This window comes from Gorilla gorilla, chromosome 14 (assembly GCF_029281585.2).
Source record: "Gorilla gorilla gorilla isolate KB3781 chromosome 14, NHGRI_mGorGor1-v2.1_pri, whole genome shotgun sequence".
Lineage (NCBI taxonomy): Eukaryota > Metazoa > Chordata > Mammalia > Primates > Hominidae > Gorilla > Gorilla gorilla.
The window spans coordinates 64,463,461-64,485,580 of NC_073238.2; the positions used below are offsets into that span (position 1 = coordinate 64,463,461).

Below are 22,120 nucleotides of genomic sequence, written 5' to 3' on the forward strand. Positions count from 1 at the left end.
AAGCTCCGCCTCCTGGGTTCACACCATTCTCCTGCCTCAGCCTCCTGAGTAGCTGGGACTACAGGTGCCCACCACCATGCCCGGCTAATTTTTTTTTGCATTTTTAGTAGAGACGGGGTTTCACCATGTTAGCCAGGATGGTCTCGATCTCCTGACCGCATGATCTGCCCGCCTTGGCCTCCCAAAGTGCTGGGATTACAGGTATGAGCCACTGCGCCTGGCTGGTGATAACTTTTTACATCCAATACCAAAATTATAGTTCATGAAAGAAATAATTGATAAGCTGAACTTCAACAAAATTAAAACTTCTGCTCTGCAAAAGACAACATCAAGAGAATGAGAAGAGAAGCCACAGACTGGGAGAAAATATTTGCAAAAGAACCATCTGATAAAGGACTCTTATCCAAAATATACAAAGAAATCTTAAAATTCAACAATAAGAAAATGAGCAGCCCAATTAAAAAATGGGCAAAAGACCTGAACAGACACCTAATCAAAGAAGATATACAGATAGCAAGTAAACATATGAAAAGATTTAAACATATTACATCATTAGAGAATTGCAAATTAAAACAATGGGCTATCACTACACATGTATTAGAATAACTAAAATCCAAAACACTGACAATACCAAATAATGGCAAGGACATGGAGCAACAGGAATATTAATCCTTGCTGTACAAAATGGTACAGCTACCTCAGAAGACAGCAGCTTCTTATAAAACTAAAAAGTTATAAAACTTTTACCATACGATCCAGCAATGCATGCCTTATTATTTACCCAAATAAACTGAAAATTTGTGTCCACACAAAAACCTGCACATGGATGTACATAGAAGCTTTATTCATAGTCGCCAAAAGTTGGAAGCAACCAAGATGTCCTTCAGTAAGTGAATGATAAATAAACTGAGGTATATCTAGACAATGGAATATTATTTAGCAGTAAAAAGAAATGAGATATCAAGCCATAAAAAGACATGGAAGAAACAAATGGTTATCACTGAGTGAAATAAGCTGATCTAAAAGGCTGCATACTGTATGACACCAACTATATGACATTCTGGAAAAGACACAACTATGGAGACAATAAAAAGATCTGTGGTTGTCAGAGGCTGGGAGAAAGGGAGGTATGAATAGGTGAAACACGGGACTTTTTTAGGGCAGTAAAACTATGCTGTATAATACTGCAATGGTGAATATGTCATTATACATTTGTCAAAATTCATAGAAAGTATAACACCAAGAACGAACACTAATGTAAAGTATGGACTTTGGGTGATAATGATGTGTAATTGTAGGGCCATCAGTTGTAACAAGTGTACCATTATGGTATGGGATGCTGATGGTTGGGGAGGTTGTGTTGTGGGGGAACAGGGTATATGGGAACTCTCTGTATTTTCTGCTCAATTTGGCTATAAACCTAAAACTGATCTAAAAACTAAAGGTTATTAATTAAGGACCAAATGAGGGTCGAGTGCGGTGGCTCATGCCTGTAATCCCAGCACTTTGGGAGGCTGAGGTGGGTGGATCACGAGGTCAGGAGTTCAAGACCAGCCTGGCCAATATGGTGAAACCCTATCTCTACTAAAAATACAAAAATTAGCTGGGCATGGTGGCATATGCCTGTAGTCCCAGCTACTCAGGAGGCTGAGGCAGGAGAATTGCTTGAACCCGGGCGGTGGAGGTTGCAGTGAGCTGAGAGCACGCCATTGCACTCCAGCCTGGTGACAGAGTGAGACTCCATCTCAAAAAAAACAAAAAAACAAAAAAAACGAAGTTTATACCAGGAATTTAAAGGTGGTTCAACATCTGAAAATCAACTGATATAATTCATCAATAGAATAGATGAAAAGAAAAAAGAATGCTCTTATTAGGTATAGAAAAAGCATTTGACAAAATTCATCATCCATTCATGATTAAACCAATCAAACAACAAACTCCACAAAAAACTTCTTAGAAACTAAGAATATAAGGTCACTTCCTTAATCTAAGTGGCATCTACAAAAAAAACTACTGCTAATATCATACTTAATGGCGAAAGGCAAGAAAAAGAAATAAAAGGCATACAAATTGGAAAGGAAGAAACAAAATGGTCTCTATTTGCAGACAGCACGATTATCTATGAAGAAATTCCTAAAGAATCTACAATAAAACTGTTGGATTAATACAAGTTTAGCAAGGTCACAGGATACAAGGTTAATTTAAAAGAGTCAATCATATATTCCTGTATAACAGCAATGAAAAATTAGAATTTGAAATTTAAAAGGCAGCACCATTTAAAATAGCTCAACTAACAACTAAGAGCTTAGGTATAAATTTAAGGCATATGTACAGCATCCATATGCTGAAACCTACAAAACATTGATGAAATAAAGAAGATCTAAATAAATGTACAGATAAAGTGTCTATATGGCTTGGAAGGCTCAATATGATTAAGATGTCATTCTTCCACAAACAGCACAATCTCAAGGAAATCTCAGGCACATTTTTAGATACTGACAAATTGATTCAAAATTTATATGGAAGCTGGGCATGGTGGCTTATACCTATAATCCCAGCACTTTGGGAAGCCAAGGTGGGCAGATCACTTGAGCCCAAGAGTTTGAGACCAGCCTGGGCAGCAACATAGAGAGATCCTGTCTCTATTTAAAAAAAAAAAAAAAAATAAAATAAATAAATAAATAAAATGGAAAAGGTAATTAAACTACAGGAGCCAATTTTTTTTGGTTTTTGGTTTCTTGGTTTTTTGTTGTTGTTGTTCATTTTTTTTTTTGAGACAGTCTCCCTCTGTTGCCCAGACGGGAGTGCAGTGGTGCAATCTTGGCTCACTGCAACTTCCGGCTCCCAGGTTCAAGTGATTCTCCTGCCTCAGCCTCCCAAGTAGCTGGGATTACAGGCACCCACCACCACACTTGGGTAATTTTTGTATTTTTAATAGAGAGGGCGTTTCACCATGTTGGCCAGGCTGGTCTCAAACTCCTGCCCTCAGGCGATCCGCCCAGCTTGGCCTCCCAAACTGCTGGGATTACAGGCATGAGCCAATGCACCTGGCCCAATTTTTTTTTTTTTTAAATAAAACAACAACAAAAGAACTAAGTTGGAGGACCCACACTACTTTAAGGCTTACTGTAAAGCTATAGTAATCAAGACAGCATGGTATTGTTGAAAGAATAGACACGTATATACATTAAACAGAATAAACGGCCCAAATTAAACTTACACAAATATAGTCAACAGATTTTTGACAAAAGTTCAAAGGCAATTCAATAGAGAAGGAACAGTTTTTTCAACAAATGGTGCTAGAATGATTCTTCATCCATATGCAAAAAAGGAACCTCAACACATACTTCATACCTTATACAAAAATTATTTCAAAGTGGTTTATAGACCTAAATATAAAATATAAAACTATAAAACATCTAGGAGAAAGTGTAAGAGACCTTGAGTTTGACTATGAGGTTTGTTTGTTTTTTTTTTTTGAGATGGAGTTTCGCTCTAGTCACTCAGGCTAGAGTGCAATGGTGTGATCTTGGCTCACTGCAACCTCCGCTTCCCAGGTTAAAGTGATTCTCCTGCCTGAGCCTCCCAAGAGGCTGAGATTACAGGCATGCGCCGCCAGGCCCAGCTAATTTTTGTATTTTTAGTAGAGACGGGGTTTCACCATGTTGCCCAGGCTAGTCTCGAACTCCTGACCTCAGGTGGTCCACCCTCCTTGGCCTCCCAAAGTGCTGGGATTACAGGCGTGAGCCACCATGCCTGGTCAACTATGAGTATTTAAATATGACACCAAAAGCACAACCCATCAAAGAAAAAAATGAGAAATTGAGTTTTACGAAAATTAAAGACTTTTGTGGGCTGAGCATGGTGGCTCATGTCTGTAATCCCAGCACTTTGGGAGGCTGAGGCGGGTGGATCACGAGGTCAGTAGTTTGAGACCAGCCTGGCCAACATGGTGAAACACCATCTCTACTAAAAATACAAAAATTAGCTGGGCATGGTGGCAGGCGCCTGTAATCCTAGCTACTTGGGAGGCTGAAGCAGGAGAATCACTTGAACCCAGGAAGCGGAGTTTGCAGTGAGCCAAGATTGCACCATTGCACTCCAGCCTGGGTGAAAGTGCGAGACTGTGTCTCAGAAAAAAAAAAAAGACTTTTGCTTTGTATAAAAATCTGTGAAGAGAATGAAAATACAAGCCATAGACAAGGAGAAAATATTTGCAAATCACATATCCAATAAAGAGTTTGTATCTAGAATATATAAAGAACTCTTTAGCCATAACAATAATAAAACAAATAATTAAACTTAAAACTGTGCAAATGTCTGTCTTCCCCAAAGAAGATGTATGGATGGCAAATAAACATAGGGAAAGATATTCAACATCATTAGTCATGAAGGATATGCAAATGAAAACCACAATGGGATACCACTATGCACCTATTACAATAGCTAAAATAAAGAACTGAATACAAAATATTGGCCTTGATGTGGAGTAACAGAGTCATTCATTGCTGGTGGAAATACAAAATGGTACAGCCACTTTGGAAAAACAAATTTGGCAGTTTCTTATAAAGTTAAGCATATACTTATGTGACCCAGCAATCTCACTTCTAGGTATTTATCCAAGTGAAATGAAAGCTTACATTCATACAAAAACATGTATATGACTAGTTATACACAATTTTCCCAAAATGAGCAATCGAAAATGATAAATTGTGATAATCCATATAATGGAATACTACTCAGCAATAAAAAGGAACAGATTATTGATTCATACAAAAACATGGGTGAATCTTAAAATGCATTTTCCTAAGAAGATCATTGTTGGGGCTGGGTGATGGGTACAGGAGGATTGATTATTCTATTTTTGTGTGTGATTGAAAATTTCCATAATAAAAGTTTTAAAAGTGTATTTTAATACGGTATTTTTTAATGATATCACAATGTCCAGGTTACTGCACAGATGAGACTGAAGTTCCATGTTCTAAAGCCAGAAGCTGCATCTGAAATGTTGCATAGAAAACTGCTCATTGGCTGGGTGTGGTGGCTCACACCTGTAATCTCAGCACTTTGGGAGGCTGAGGTGGGCGGACCACGAGGTCAGGAGATGGAGACCATCCTGGCTAACACAGTGAAACCCCGTCTCTACTAAAAATACAAAAAATTAGCCGGGCGTGGTGGTGGGTGCCTGTAGTCCCAGCTACTCGGGAGGTAGAGGCAGGAGAATGGTGTGAACCCGGGAGGCGGAACTTGCAGTGAGCCGAGATCACGCCACTGCACTCCAGCCTGGGCGACAGAGTGAGACTCCGTCTCAAAAACAAAAACAAAAACAAAAAACTTAGGTGGGCATGGTGGTAGGCACCTGTAATCCCAGCTACTTGGGAGGCTGAGGCACGAAAAATCGCTTGAAACCAGGAGGTGGAGGTTGCAGCGAGCTGAAATTGCACCATTGCACTCCAGCCTGGGCGACAGAGCAAGACTCCATCTCAATTAAAAACAACAACAACAACAACAACAAACTGCTCATTACATAAAGATCCAATCTGGTAATATAAATTTTATTTTATTAAGATATATACTTGGCACTTTGAATTGCTTCAAACATAATTTGAGGGGAACAAAGACTTATTGGCTTGTTGGTTTTAAGAACTGAATTTGCCTAGGCATTAGAAAAAGTACAGAAGCTCCCCAGAGCAGTCTGGAGCCCAGCAGTCACAGGCCCCTAGGCCATTTGAGTTATAGGACAGAAGGTGGGGGTGTCAGTGAGCACTGTTCCTTCTGAGTGTCTGTCAATGGAGGTTGCATGTGAAACAGGAAAGAGGTTTGCTGAGGCTCTATGTTTATGTTTGCCTTTTCTTCAACTGGAGACTGAAGTTTGAGAATAGCAAGTAAGCAAGTAATCATTCTCCTCGATCTCATTACTTGAGATCTTTTTTTTTTTTTTTGAGACAGGGTCTGGCTCTGTTGCCCAGGCTGGAGTGCAATGGGACAGTCTCAGCTCACTGCAACCTCTGCCTCCAAGGCTCAAACCATCTTCCCATCTAAGCCTCCCAGGTAGCTGGGACCACAGCCATGTGCCACCATGGTGGGGTAATTTTTGTATTTTTGGTAGAGACAGGGTTTTGTCATGTCACCCAGGCTGGTCTTGAATTCCTAGCTTCAAGCAATCCTCCTGCCTCGGCCTCCCAGAGTAAAGGCGTGAGCCACTGTGCTTGGCCTGAGATAATTTCTTAAGATGATGTATAATACCTCCCGCAATGATAGCTTCCCCGACGTAACACCTCCTGCAAGTTGTCCTGAGCTATTTTAAGCTGTAATCAGAATATATTGAAGTTTCAACATTTGTATTGTCCTTGTCCTGTACCCCCAGCAATAAAAAAAAAAAAAAAGACTTAAAAAAATTATGGGGCCTATCGGCTGGGTGTGGTGGCTCATGCCTGTAATTGCAGCACTTTGGGAGGCTGAGGTGGGTGGATCACCTGAGGTCGGGAGTTCAAGACCAGCCTGACCAACATGGAGAAACTCCGTCTCTACTAAAAATACAAAATTAGCCAGGTGTGGTGAGCATGCCTATAATCCCAGCTACTTGGGAGGCTGAGGCAGGAGAATCACTTGAACCCGGGAGGCGGAGGTTGCAGTGAGCCAAGATCAAGCCATTACACTCCAGCCTGGGCGACAAGAGCAAAACTCCGTCTCAAAAAAAAAATTATGGGGCCGGGCGCGGTGGCTCAGTCCTATAATCCTAGCACTTTGGGAGGTAGAGGTGGGCAGATTACTGGAGCCCAGGAGTTCAGGACCAGCCTGGGCAACATTGTGAAACCCTGTCTCTACAAAAAAGCTACTCTGGAGGCTGAGGCAGGAGGACTGCTTGAGCCTGAGGTTGAGGCTGCAGTGAGCCGAGATTGTGCCACCGCACTCCAGCCTGGGTGACAGAACAAGACTCCGTCTCAATTAAAAAAAAAAAAAAGGAAATTTCTGAAGTGATAGTAATGTTCTATGTCTAGATAGCAATTTGGGATACAAAGGTATAGGCATTTATTATTATTAAAACTTGGAAATTTACACACAAGCACATAAGATTTATACATTTCATTGTATACATATTTTACTTCAAAAGAAAAAAGTCAACAAATATTTAACCTAGTCAATGATATACATGCTGAGTTATTTAGGCGGAAGTCTACTGATGTCTACAATTTACTTTTAAATGCGTCCAAAAAAAAAAAAAAAACAGGGATTGACAAATGCTTAGAGAAAGGTACATACATGTGATAAGCCAACTATAGTGAAATGTTAGTGGTAGTTTACATGGTAAGTATATGCTGTTCACTATAAAATTTTTTCAACTTTGCTCTATGTTTGCAAATTTTCACAATAATATATTGGGGAAATGTCTAGAAATGTGATGCTACCCTAGGTCAGCAGGAACTGTAAAAGATTAGACCTGTATTCTGGTTCCCAGATGCTAGAGCCTTTATTTTTTTGGGGGTGGTGGAAGTGGAGTCTCACTCTGTCGCCCAAGCTGGAGTGCAATGGTGTGATCTCGGCTCACTACAACCTCCACCTCCCGGGTTCAAGTGATTCCCCTGCCTCAGCTTCCCAAGTAGCTGGATTACAGGCACCTTCCAGCATGCCCAGCTAAGTTTTTGTATTTTTAGTAGAGACGGGGTTTCACCAGGTTTGTCAGGCCGGTCTCGAACTTGATCCACCCGCCTCGGCCTCCCAAAGTGCTGGGATTACAGGTGTGGGCCACTACGTCCGGCCTGCTAGAGCCTTTTATACTTGATATAATTTCTTGAATTCTGATTTCTTGAGGTTTTGTTTACTTAAATCTAGTTATCTCATCTCCCTTCTACTTTCACTTTCTGGTTTATCTAGTAATTTGTTCATTCATTTTCAAATATTTACCTTTCCCTACTAGGAACCAGGCCCTGTGTAGGTGCTGGGGATACAGTTTTGTTTCTGCTCCCATGGAGCTTCCATCGTGGCTTATTCCCAGTAACTAGCACCTCCAACTCCCTTAATTCTATCAGGAATGCTGTTTCCTACATCTTTGAGGCTACGACAGACAGGGCCAGTTTATCCATTGAATAGTATAGACCCCACACCAAGGGTCTGGGAGCTTTTTACAGTTCTATGAAAAATGTTTTATGCATGAAAAAAAGAATCTCCAATTTACAAAAGAAAATCGCAAAATCCTATAGATTGCCAAGGCTGTCGAAATGAACTCCTAGTCTTTTTGATTCCCTCTTTTTTTTACAGCTCTGAATACCATAGGACTGCCAGCATTTCGGGCCCCCGTGGCAAATCTAGCCCTAATATAGATGCTGTATGGGAATAAGACATTCCAATAGTCAGATGGATGCCTAAGCTATCATAGCCTAATAACATTGCAACTTCATTCTTTGAACTTCTTGTGCTGATCTGTTGTTCAGCAGTCCACCTTCTGATTCCCATGTAGGTCTGTGGAGAGGATGCAGTATTTCTTTGGGTATTTTTAGTCTCTGTAACAGTGCTTTGTCAGGTAAACCCATAAAATAGCTTGTGATTAAGAGCTGTCACACCACATGTCTAGAATTTGAGAAGGAAATTGGCCAATCCGGGTGCAGTAGCTCATGCCTGTAATCCCAGCACTTTCGGAGGCTGAGGCGGGTGGATCACTTGAGGTCAGGAGTTCGAGACCAGCCTGACTAACCTGGTGAAATCCCGTCTCTACTAAAAATAAAAAAAATTAGCTGGGCGTGGTGGTGGGCACCTGTAATCCTAGCTTGGGAGACTGAGGTAGGAGAATTGCTTGAACCTGGGAGGCAGAGGTTACGGTGAGCCGAGATTGCACCACTGCACACCACCTGGGTGACAGTGTGAGACTCCATCTCAAAAAAAAAAAAAAAAAATAGGCAATCATGTCAACATTATTATTATTATTTTGGTCCCTTATGGCCATACATTTCTCAGTGTAAATTAAATTGCTAATTTAAGAGGGACAAGGAATAGTCTTGCACATCTTCTCATCCATACCTTTAGTTTTAAAGTTAGTTCTAGTTGATTCAGGCCTTGTGAAGCCTTGTTTTATCTTATTCTCAGCATCTAGGTTCTAACCCCTACTGTTCTCCCATTATTGACTGTCCCTTGCCAGGCCTCTCTTAACAGCTGAACCCTGGGCTTCTGTTTCTCCATCTTTTTTTTTTTTTTTTTTTTTTTTGAGACGGAGTCTGGCTCTTATTGCCCAGGCTGGAGTGCAATGGCGTGATCTCGGCTCACTGCAACCTCTGCCCCCTGGGTTCAAGCGATTCTCCTGCCTCAGCCTCCTGAGTACCTGGGATTACAGGCATGTGCCACCACACCTGGCTAATTTTGTACTTTCAGTAGAGATTGGATTTCTCCATGTTGGTCAGGCTGATCTCGAACTCCTGATCTCAGGTGATCTGTCCACCTCGGCCTCCCAAAGTGGGAGGCCACCGTACCCGGCCTGTTTCTCCATCTTTAACTGTGTTGTTTTATGCCCTCTTGGGTAAAGCCCCATCAACTCAATCCCCAGGTTCTTTGGGCCACAATGATGCCCCTGAGGTTTGTGCTCCCGGAATGCCCCAGAGCTGGAAACTAGGCAGCTTTTGCACATAAAATTACTTTATTATAAAGGTTTCCTACTAATACATACTAACAAGTATGAGATATTGATCTTAAAAACTTTGTTTTAACCAAAGAAAATAACAGAACAATGCCTTATAAGCTAATATTTAAATAAAACAGAGCATTATGAAATATTTTATTTTTATTTGTTGGTAATTATATCTGGATGGCTCATGAAATTACTGTAACATCCTTGATTTTATTGTTCCCTCAGGAATTTCTTCTCTATTTTAAATAAAATGTGTTTTATGCACTGAGTACATTTAGCATCTCCACTCTGTTAGACAATTACAACACTGTAGATACACAGAGCTATGCAATGTGCCTATTTTAACTATAGATTAGCTTCCTAGGAAGAACAGTGTTGGTATCCTTTGCCATTTAGAGTCAAAAGGAGTCTGATGGCCGTTCTTTACAGTGACTGTTGAGATGACTGAATCTTCCTGAGCCAAGTCTTCACATCTCTATTTTGTTGTTTTAATTTGAATAACTATGAAAAGATTGATTTTTTTTTTTTTTTTAGGACAGGGTCTCACTCTGTCACCCAGGCTGGTGTGCAGTGGTGCGATCACGGCTCACCGCAGCCTCCATCTCCCTGGCTCAGGTGATCCTACCATCTTAGCCTCCCAGGTAGCTGGGACTACAGGCTCCCACCACCACCCCCGGCTAATTTTTGTATTTTTTGTTAATCCTCCCACCTTGGCCTCCCAAGGTGTTAGGATTACAGGTGTGAGCCACTGTGCCTGGCCAAAAAAGACTGAAATCTTTTATTTCTGATGGAGACCTCAAAGAGCTCACTGCATAGGACTGACCCCAGGTTGCCTTTATATTTCCTGCATTTTTCTCCTGTTGCTCTTCAGAGAAGCTGTATGATATAAATGAATGAATGTGTGTGTGTGTACACACACATATATCTCCATTCAAAAGCTATAGCACATGTATGTTTGTGTGTATGTGTATATATGTGCATGTATATAAGTATATATGCATACACACATATACACACACACAAAGGTACAGAAAATATATATCTTGTGACTAAAATTCCCTGAACTACCAGTAACTCCAGAAATTCTATTCTGGAAAACAATGGCTAACATCTAATTCATTATCTTAGAATTATCACAAAAGGAATATGAAAATGTGGTTTCTAGTGCAATGCAGTTAAGATAGGTATTCTTGTAGGCCATGGTTCCAAGAAATTTGTTTGACAACTGTATTGAGTAGTATATTTCTCCACTTCCTTTATTTTTTTCCCTTACCTTTTTTGAAAAAAAAATGAAGAAAAATGTGTTCCTCTTTCAAGTTCTTTTTCTCTCCTGGCTTATATAGTATGTTACCAGAAGAACTTTCTCTAAAATGAAAGGAAGTCATTGCTAAGAAGAAACAAAAAGTTAACAGGATTAAGGGAGTAAAAAGGCACATGGAACTGCTGGGTGTGTCCAGAATCTGAGAAGATTTGAAAAGAGGAGCAGAAAGAATTTTTGTATTTTAGAAGTTGAGGGGCCCTCCTGGCCTAGTTTGCACACAACCAGAAACAATTTGAAAAAAGTCCAACAAGATCTAGTGGGAAGATAAGCTAGAATCTTGTTACAAAAAGTGTCACGGGCCTTGGTTGTATATTTTAAATGAACTTCTTAATTTCATATCAAAATGCGTAGATACCTCCTGACCCCCGTTCTTGCCCTCCTCCATTTCCCTGTTAAATCCTGACCTTTCTCTGTAGACCTTCCCATTTCCACCCTGGAGGTCTGGCTGTCAGGACTACTCTCAGGTTGCCTGGGTCTCCACAGTGGCACCCATTAGCCGTGTTGCTTCTGGGCAGGGCATCTGTTTCTGTGCAAAGAGAAAATGCTAGGGTGAGTCACCAGTCCTTCTCTCCTAACAAAAAAGCATTGTACTGTACAGTTTGATTTCGGCTCTTGTGTGCAACTTGTGATTGCAAACTAATGGGGACATGAGGCACAGCAGTGACACACCTCTCAGGTTGCATTATAATGATCTGATTGGGATGTACCCCATTAGACTGTGAGATCCTTTAAGGCTAGGATGCTTTTATTTTTGTGTTCCCAGCCCTAAGCACACTGTGCCTAGCTCAGGGTAAGCACTAAACAAATGTTTCTTGATGAGAATGCTACAGGAGGAAGGGAAGGGTTGTACTCTACACAAAGAGCGGAAAAGCTACCCTTTAAGAAAGAGACTCATCTTTGCATGGCCTGCAGAGGGCGCTCTTGCATCATAGCTATACCATGCATCCTTTGCCCATCACTGGTTTCCTTGAGCAGTACCTTTTTGGTAAAACCACAGGTGTGAGACTTTGGAAATTTAGACTTAAACCTGCCCAAACACATTAGAATATCATCAGTTGCACAGAACAAATCCACATTACAATTATTCCAAAGGGACAAGAACATTCCAGAATTTGCTTAAAGAATACTAAGCCATGACATCTCAGAAAGTCAAACCTAAAGAAGAAAAATTGCCTGGTTAGTCTTCCGGGAAATGTTAATAATTCTTAAATTTGGAAGGCTCCTTATACTCACTTGATGAGCCAGTTCATCTAATCCAACTACCTCATTTCTCAGATGAGGAAACTGAAGTTTATAAAATTCCTCAAGGTGATGTATCTACAGAAAAATTATACTCTCAACTCAGGCTTTAGATGTGTGTTGAAAACGTGGCAAGGTGTCCATTTGGAAAAAATGCACCTAGAGCTTTCTCTCTCTCTCCCTCTCCTTATTTAAATAGAAAGATTTAAAAATAAAAATATGGCCAGGCATGGCATCTCATGCCCGTAATCCCAGCACTTTGGTAGGCCAAAGTGTCAGGAATGCTTGAACGCAGGAGTTCGAGACCAGCCTGGGCAACATAGTGAGACCCAGTTTCTACAAAAAATTAAAAATTAGCCAGGTATAGTGGCATGTGCCTATAGTCCCAGCTACTCAGGAGCCTGAGGCAGGAAGATAGCTTGAGCCTAGGAGGTCAAGGCTTCAGTGAGCTGTGATCACACCACTGGACTCCAGCCTGGGCAACAGAATGAGATCCTGTCAAAAAAAAAAAAAAGTACTGTAGTAACTGCTGAATAAAATACATAAGACTTTGGAAAGACACTATTTTAATGGTGAATCTGGACAGCACTCCAAGGGTACATTTTAACAGGTTGGAAGTAGGCTTTTAACATATTATGGGGGGATCAACTGTGTAATAAATAACACAGAAGTAAAAAGTGTTGGTTAGCCAAACTGACCATCAAATTGAGAGCCAAAAAACCACTAAGTTATGATTCTGGACAAGGCTCTGATTGCCACAGTTCAGAAAAGTTATTTGACATCTTTTTCACATTGTTAAGCTTAAAAAACAAACCCAAACTCAAATCCCCAAACCCTCAAAGCATCAAGTGCTTGAAGCATTTCTAATATACCTTCTGCATCAACCCTCACCTCCTTCTTGTTTCAGAGAAACCATGATCCTCCTCCAGGCTGGTTCTTAATCAGCACCCCCCTCCCTTCCCTGGGTGCCTCCCATTTGTAGGCAGCCATTATTGGGCTGTATTCTGGTTGTGTTGAGGCTGGCAGGAAAGAGGAACAAGGATAGCATGTTCATGTGGTGTGAGTGGTCTCAGCTTCTAGGCATGCTGGGGGAAAGGGCAGTCCTGTGGCCCTGTGAGAGGCCCACTCAGACCCTGGCCAGCTCTAAGGGCTAAAGCAGCTCTGAGGCGTAGCACTTCACTTCCATCGGTTTTAGAGGCCCTACCTGGGGAGAAGAATGGCAGAAAAGCAGCCCTCAAAGAAATGCTACCATGGGATATGGCCTCAAGAGAGGAGCCTCAGCCTGAGATGAGTTGGGGGGTGGCCTTGAAGAAAAGAGGCCCTGGCTTCAGGGGCGTGGGGGAGGACAGATAAGGTGTTGGAAGGAAGCCACTCAGGATTCTTTGGAAAGTGAGGACAGTGAAGTTGGAGATGAAGGACCCGTAAACAGGGCAAATTACAGGAATTCTCCCCAGCCAACGGGAAGGGAAGGGCCTGAGCACTTTCCTGGCCTCTCAAATTTGAAGATGCCTGGGGGTCACTGGGGAATCTTGTTGAAATGCAGAATCTGATCCAATAAGTCTAGAATCCTGCCTCAGATTCTGGATTTCTACCAAGCTCCCTGGTGAGGCTGCAGGTTCTTAGGCCCCACTTTCAGAAGCAAGGGTGTCTTTTAGACTTCAGAATAGAGAAAGTTGAACAACAGAGACCATGTACCAGAGAGTCATCTATGGGCAAATTCGTTCGGAGGAAGTCCTAGCTCCAGTTCGAATTCAAGTTTGTCTTTGCAGATTCCCAGGTAGTAAAAGGATTTTAGGAGTTCAATTATTGGTCAAGGAGGGGAAAGGATCCCTGATTTAAGGACCCCTCATCAATATCCGTTGGGGCTGGGAAGAAGAGTGGCTGGTTTTCCATTAGGTAGGGGGCCCAGATCACTAATAATCAGGGCGATCTGGTGAGGCAGAAGATGCCAGCAAGAAACGCCCTGGAGGGCCTGAAGCAGCTGCTGAATTCCCCATGAGCAGCTTTTCACATGCTACCTGAAGGCAGCCACTGGGAGGTTTTGAAAGAAGATACTAGGTGACTCCACACTAGCACTTGCCACACTAGATAACCTGGTGAGAGAAGCTGCTAATTGTAATAGAGGCAGAATGTTATCTGTACTGTTTAAAACAAGTTTTCCAGGGGGAAATGAGGACAGGCCAATGCAGCCAGAAAGCACTGGGTGTTGGCTTTGCAGAAAGCTGTTATACTTAGGAACAGGGTTGCCAGGTGTCCTTTTTGAACTGGACAGCATGGTATTTTAGCTTCTAGTGTATGAAAATGCAGTAAATGCCTGTTTTTTAAAAAAGTCATTATTGCGGCCGGGCACGGTGGCTCACCCCTGCAATCCCAGCACTTTGGGAGGCCAAGGTGGGCGGATCACCTAAGGTCGGGAGTTCAAGACCACCCTGACCAACATGGAGAAACCCTGTCTCTACTAAAAATAAAAAAAAAAATAAAAAAAAAAAAAGCCAGGAGTGGTGGCACATGCCTGTAATCCCAGTTACTCAGGAGGCTGAGGCAGGAGAATCACTTGAACCCAGGATGCGGAGGTTGTGGTGAGCTGAGATTATGCCATTGCACTCCAGCCTGGGCAACAAGTGCGAAACTCCATTTAAAAAAAAAAATCGTTATCATGGCCGGGTGCAGGGGCTCATGCCTGTAATCCTGGCACTTTGGGAGGCTGAGGTGGGTGGATCATGAGGTCAAGAAATCGAGACCATCCTGTCCAACATGGTGAAACCCTGTCTCCACTAAAAATACAAAAATTAGCTGGGCATGGTGCCACGGTGCCTGTAGTCCCAGCTACTCGGGAGGCTAAGCCAGGAGAATCGCTTGAACCTGGGAGGTGGAGGTTGCAGTGAGCCGAGATCGTGCCACTGCACTCCTGCCTGGTGACAAGAGCAAGACTCCGTCTCAAAAAAAAAAAAAAAAATCATTATTATTTCACATGTGCTTTATATCTTATGTTTTGATTTATTTTTAATCAGCAGGGGTTTGTAATTTCAGCTTTTAGTTACTCCTGCTGTTAAGTACTGAATGGACAAACACTACTTAAAACAGCGTTACACTTCTTTTGAAATGTGAGGAATCCTTTTATTTATCTGTGTGCAAATAACATGTTTCAACACTACTGTTAAGTATTCTGTTAAAGTACAAGTCTATCCCTTAGGAGGGGAGGGTACACTCTACAAGAAGTTTTTTTCCCCAGTCTCTATGGGGTGGTTATTTCTGTAATCCTATTTATGGATGAAGCAGGGGAAATACAGTCATCACTGGGGCAATGATAAGAGCTAATGTGCACTGAGGGTTTACCATGTGCCTGTCAGTATGGGCACTCTATATCCTCTACCTCCTTCCTCACAGAGATCCCATGAGGAGGGGGGTCCAGTTACCCTCATTTTACAGAACAGTAAACAGGCTCAGGGAGATTCAGTATTGAGGCCCCAAGCCTGGAAGTTATCCTCCATTTCTCTTTTCCTCTTTGGCCCCTCCTCCAATTTATTAACAAGTTCTGTCAGCTATAACTCCAAAATATATTTTTAAAATATGACCTTTTTTCCTACCCTAGCTCAAGTCCTCATTATCTTTCTTGCTTAGATGTTGCATTAGCCTCCAAACTGTCCCCCGGGGCCACTCTTACCCTTAGTACCATCTTCCTTCCACACAATGGGCAGGGTGGGTTTTTTGGTTGTTGTTGTTTGTTTGTTTTTTGAGACAGGGTCTAAGTCTATTGCCCAGGCTGCAGTGCAGTGGTGTGGTCATAGCTCATTGCAGCTTCAGTCTCCTGGGCTCAAGTGGTCCTCTCACTTTAGCCTTTCAAGCAGCTTAGGCTACAGGTGCATACCACCACACCTGGCTAATTTTTAATTTTTTGTAGAGATGCAGTCCCGCTATGTTTCCTAGGCTGGTTTTTTGTTTTGTTTTGTTTTGTTTTCTGAGATAGAGTCTTGCTCTTTTGCCCAGGCTGGAGTGCAGTGATGTGATCTTGGCTCACTGCAACCTCTGCCTCCCGGGTTCAAGTGATTTTCCTGCTTCAGCCTCCTGAGTAGCTGGGACTACCAGCGCCCACCACTATGCCTGGCTAATTTTTGTATTTTTAGTAGAGTCGGGGTTTCACCATGTTGCCCAGGCTGGTCTCGAACTTCTGACCTCAGGTGATCTGCCCACCTTGGCCTCCCAAAGTGCTGGGATTACAGGTGTAAGCCACCATGCATGGCTGCTAGGCAGGCCTTGAACTAGTGGCCTATAGTGATCCTCCTGCCTCAGTCTCCCATAGTGTTGAAATTACAGGCATGAGCCACCACTCCTAGCCCAGAGTGATCTTTCTAAACTGTATATTAGATGATGTGCTCTCCAATGGCTTCTCTTCATATTTAAAATAAAACCCAAAGTCTTTTCCAGGACTTACAAGGCCTTACATGATCTGGCTCCCCATTGCTGCATGCAAACTCTTCATTCATTCATTCAACTAATATTTACTGAGGGCCTGCCATGTGCCAGACACTCTAATAGCTGCTAGCATATTGCTTCTGTACAGAGCTCACATTCTAGTGGGAGGAGACAGTAATCAAAGAAATACAAAGTATGTCAGGTGGCGATAAGTGGCATGGAGAAAAATGAAGCAGGAAAGGAGACCAGGGAGTGCTGTGAGGCAGTGAGAGGCCACCATTTGTAATAGGATGGCCAGGAAGACTTTCCCGTGAAGGTGACATCTGAGCAGAACAACTGAAGGAGAGGAAGGAGTGAGCCAGGTAGACTTTGGAGGAAGAACATTCTAGGCAGAGGGAAAAGCAAATGCCAAGGTGCTAAGGAAGAGGCTAGTTTGGCATGTTTGAGGAATAGCAAGGAGGCCGATGTGGCTAGAGTAGAGAGCACAGGCAGAAGTCAGAGATGGCTTGGCCATGGGTTGGGGAGATGGCAGACCTGTAGGAATCTGCTGGCTCCCAACCAAGGGACTTGGACTTGGACTAAGTGGGTGAGAAGCTGGGGAAGGGATGTAAGCAGAGCAGTGATAAGATTGTGTAGAAGGACGATGTGGCTGTAGGGAGACAGGCTCAGCATCAAAGACAGAAACAATAAATCATGGTGGAATGGGCTAGAATGGTGGCCATGGAGGAAGAGAGAAGTGCTCAAATGTTGCTGAATGAATAGTGAATAAATGAACTTGCTCAATGATGGAGTCAAAATGCACATGCAGCAATCTGACTTGAGCTGCCTTGCTCTTAGTAAGGGTGAACAAAAACTAGGAGAGAGGGGCTGCTGCAGCCCCCTTGGAACTTTCCGGCTCTGAGATTTTAGCAGCTTCCCTTCTGTGGGGTATGCAGGGAAGAAGGAAAACATGCCTATAATGGAAGCTTTATTGGAAAAGGCAGAAGGTGGAAAAACATCTGGAAAGACAAAAAGCCCACCAGGCAACCAACCAGTCAACCAGTAACAATGTACAGGCTTGAGATTGGGGTATTGATCAATTGCCACTTAGGCCACACACAATCACTACCACACACAATCACTATGTGTGATTTTTTTTTTCCTCAAGAGAATGTATTAAAAGGAATGCTTCGGAATTAAAAATAAAAATTTTTTAAATTACCCCTTTTAAAAATAAACTGAATAATTTGTAAAACTATGGAGAGTATGGTGATGAACACAAAGGCTATATGACTTTAAGTCACCTTTTCTGGGAAAGCAACTGGTTTAGAAGATTAAACTATGCAAACAAAAGGCAAAGATTCTGGGCCGGGTACGGTGGCTCACACCTGTAATCCCAGTACATTGGGAGGCCAAGGTAGGCAGATCGAGACCATTCTGGCCAACATGGTGAAACCGCGTCTCTACTAAAAATACAAAAATTAGCTGGGCGTGGTGGCACGTGCCTGTTATCCCAGCTACTCAGGAGGCTGAGGCAGGAGAATCACTTGTACCTGGGAGTCAGAGGTTGCAGTGAGCTGAGATTGTGCCACTGCACTCCAGCCTGGCCACAGAGCCGGACTCCATCTCAGAAAAAATAATAATAAAAAAAATTTAAAAAAGATTCTGGGCCGGGCGCGGTGGCTCACGCCTGTAATTCCAGCACTTTGGGAGGCTAAGGCGGGCAGATCACAAGGTCAGGAGATTGAGACCATCCTGGCTAACACGGTGAAACCCTGTCTCTACTAAAAATACAAAAAATTAGCCGGGCGTGGTGGCAGGCAACTGTAGTCCCAGCTACTCGGAAGGCTGAGGCAGGAGAATGGCGTGAACCCAGGAGGCGGAGCTTGCAGTGAGCCGAGATCGCGCCACCGCACTCCAGCCTAGGCGACAGAGTGAGACTCCATCTCAAAAAAAAAAAAAGATTCTGAACCATCCATTCTCTGGGTTGCACTTAAATTTTTGGCTTCATTAGGGATGACTTGGAGCTGCTATGCTTGTCATGCAAAATATATTCCTCCATGTTATTTTCCATTTGCTAATCAGTTGGATCCATTTGAGTCAAACTGTGCCTTTGTAGACTTGGTTGCTTCTTTTGGAAGCTTCTTTCAAAGTTTCTTTCTTTAGTTGCTTCTTTCAAACTAGGTTACAGAAACAAGAGCTGAATTAGACAGACACACAGCTGCAGAAAGCAGATTTCTACTTTCAAATTTAAGATGAAAAATATGAATATTGAGAGTATTTCTTTCATGTTGAAATCAAGCAACTTTCTTGGTAAAATTCTATTTCTTAACGCAGTCAGTAATTGGTGGGTGAGGTGACCACATGCCCTGTGGAGGCAAGTAGGCCCATCTAGAGCAGGAGCTGGGCTCATGCAGATAGATCTTTGACCCTACCTCTGTTCCTCATAGTTGGATGACCCTGGCCAACTCACTTCACCCTGTTACTTTCCTTATCTGCAAAATTCATGTCTCCAAAATTCCCTTGTGGGGTTGCTGTGAGGATGAGTTGAAATGATGTGTGTGGTGTCACAGCATGATTTCCTTGATCCATGGAAGTTATTAAGTTGTTGGCAGTCTACTTCTTGCTTTTGTGGAGTTGTATTTTTGTTCTAGCTCTGTTGTTCACAGACGGGGTGACTATGTAATTTATCATCCAAACTGGGAATTAATAAATGAAAATGAAAGACTAAGTGGAGGAGAGTCTGGGCTCAAAGGTGTGGTCAGGACTCTTCCCAGGCAAACCTGAACATGTACGGTCACCTTCCCTAATACTAATGCGTAGTCAGACTGAGCAGCCTGTGGGAGAAAGCTGGCTGCCATCATTCTGCCACTCACTGCTGGAGGGACAACAAGGCAGAAGCAGTCTGGCGGGCCAAGCTAGACCTTGTCTGTGTTGGGAAGACTTACATCATGTGCTGGTAAAGAACTAACAACCGCTGGGCACAGTGGCTCATGCCTATAATCCCAGCACTTTGGGAGGCCAAGGTGGGAGGATTGCTTGAGGCCAGAAGTTTGAGACCAGCCTGTACCACCTAGCGAGACCTTGTCTCTACAAAAAAAAAAAGTTAAAAAAAAAAATTAGCTGGTCCTGGTGACATGCACCTGTAGTCCCAGCTACTCAGGAGGCTGAGGAAGGTGGATCACTTGAGCCCAGGAGTTAGAAGCTGCAGTGAGCTATGACTGCACCACTGCACTCCAGCCTGGGCAACTGAGCAAGACACTGTCTCAAAAAATAAAACAAAAAGACTAACAACCTGGTCTTTGAAAAATATTGAGTGGCCAGGCACGGTGGCCCATGCCTATAATCCCAATGCTTTGGGAAGCCAAGGCGAGTGAATCACTTGAGGTCAGGAGTTCAAGACCAGCCTGGCCAACATGGTGAAACCCCATCTCTACTAAAAATACAAAAAATTAGGGTGTGGTGGTGGGTGCCTATAATCCTGGCTACTCGGGAGGCTGAGGCAGGAGAATCGCTTGAACCAGGGAGGTGGAGGTTGCAGTGAGCTGAGATTGGGCCATTGCACTCCAGCCTGGGCGACAACAGTGAAACTCCATTAAAAAAAAAAAAAAAAGGAAAAACAAAGAAAAGGAAAAATTATTGAGTGAAGAAGCCTCTTCCCTTCCTCCCCCACCACCTTATAATTTGGCAAAGGGCCTCCCTCTGTGGGGCCTAGATTCTTTTCTAGGAGATAAAAATAGCCAGCATGTGTCAAGATAGCATCAAACCTGCAGGGGCAGGTGAGGACTCCAGAATGGGGTTATAAGCAGGTCTTTTTTTTTGTGAGCCAGGCTACATGCCAGGCTTTATGCTACTGTGTTTATTTCTCTTTGTTACTTGCCAGCACAGTGATACTAGAACTTGCAGAAATTTAAGGGTAACTGGTATTACTTTAAAATACCTTTTCCCAGGCTCCCACTGCAGACCTTCAAAATCCATGTCCCCAAGATTCTGTATATTTAAACTGGTGTCCAGAGCAGTTTCTATGACCTCAAAAGGTTGGGAAACATTGCCCTCATGTTCAGAAAAGTCCTTTAAACTTTTCAGCTTTGACTTAGTTGTGGAGAGATGTTGAAAAATGCCTTTTGTCATCCCATTGCCTGTACCTCAGATATGAAGGAAGAAATGACCCAAGGAGGCTTCGATGGAGCCAAGATCATCAGAGGGAGAGTCTCGGGAGAAAGATGAATCTCCAGGGCAGGGGCCAGGGTTTGTTGGTCTCTCTGCTTCTGGCCCCTGCAGTTACTCTTTTTCAGTGTCAACCTCAGAGGAGCTGAGCTTTATTTTTATTATAAAAGCAGAGATTACCTGTCGCTATACTTTATCAATCCTTTCTCTTCTTTCCCCATCATTCTTCCAGAAAGAATTGTTCATACTCCTTGTCTCTGCTTCCTTAATCTTCATTCACTTCTGACTGCAGTGGAATGAAGACTGACCTGGGTAACCTGCCCTATGTGACTGTGGGCAGGTTAATGAACTACTCCAACCCTCAGTTTCCCCACTGTGACTTGTAAGATGAGGTAATGCGGCCGGGCGCGGTGGCTCACGCCTGTAATCCCAGCACTTTGGGAGGCCGAGGCGGGCGGATCACGAGGTCAGGAGATCGAGACCATCCTGGCTAACACAGTGAAACCCCGTCTCTACTAAAAAATACAAAAAATTAGCCGGGCGTGGTGGCGGGCGCCTGTAGTCCCAGCTACGCGGGAGGCTGAGGCAGGAGAATGGCGTGAACCCAGGAGGCGGAGCTTGCAGTGAGCCGAGATCGCGCCACTGCACTCCAGCCTGGGCGACAGAGCGAGACTCCGTCTCAAAAAAAAAAAAAAAAAAAAAAAAGATGAGGTAATGCAAGAAAAATTTCCAACATAGTCCCTGGCAGATAGTAAATACTTATTTTTTTTTGTTTTTATTTTTTTGAGGCAGAGTCTTGCTCTGTTGCCCAGGCTGGAGTGCAGTGGCACGATCTCGGCTCACTGCAACCTCCGCCTCATGGGTTCAAGTGATTCTCCTGCCTCAGCCTCCCGAGTAGCTAGGACTACAGGCCTGTGCCACCATGCCTGGCTAATTTTTGTATTTTTAGTAGAGACAGGGGTTTCACCATATTGGCCAGGCTGGTCTCGAACTCCTGACCTTGAGATCTGCCCACCTCAGCCTCCCAAACTGCTGGGATTACAGGTGTGAGCCACCTCGTCTGGCCAGTAAATACTTAATTTTAACCCTTTCCCTTTCCCTACCTCTGGCCCCAAAACAGAGATAAAATTTCTTTTCCTAAAATCATTAGTAACATAATTGATTTTTTTTTCTTTTTTTTTTGAAACAGAGTCTTGCTCTGTTACCCGGGCTAGAGTGCAGTGGCGCAATCTTGGCTTACTATCACCTCTGCCTCCCAGGTTCAAGTGACTTTTTTGCCTCGCCTCCTGAGTAGCTGGGATTATAGGCGTGTGCCAACACTTCGTTAATGTTTTTGTATTTTTAGTAGAGATGGGGTTTCACCACGTTGGCCAGGCTGGTAAAAT

The 22,120-nt window shown here is 43.1% G+C and overlaps 1 protein-coding gene across 2 annotated transcripts in view; it reads right to left on the reverse strand.

Moving 5' to 3' along the window:
- SPRYD7 (SPRY domain containing 7) overlaps positions 1-22,120 on the reverse strand; it is an 81,099-nt gene that overhangs the window by 48,589 nt on the left and 10,390 nt on the right. Inside the window, exon 3 of one of the 2 annotated variants that reach the window (XM_055359879.2) lies at positions 11,342-11,463. In XM_055359879.2, coding sequence (XP_055215854.1) covers positions 11,342-11,363 — 22 coding nt within the window. In that variant the 5' untranslated portion in view covers positions 11,364-11,463. Of the gene's footprint in view, positions 1-11,341; positions 11,464-22,120 lie in introns of those variants that run through there. The other variant, XM_019039732.3, reaches the window with a different exon arrangement.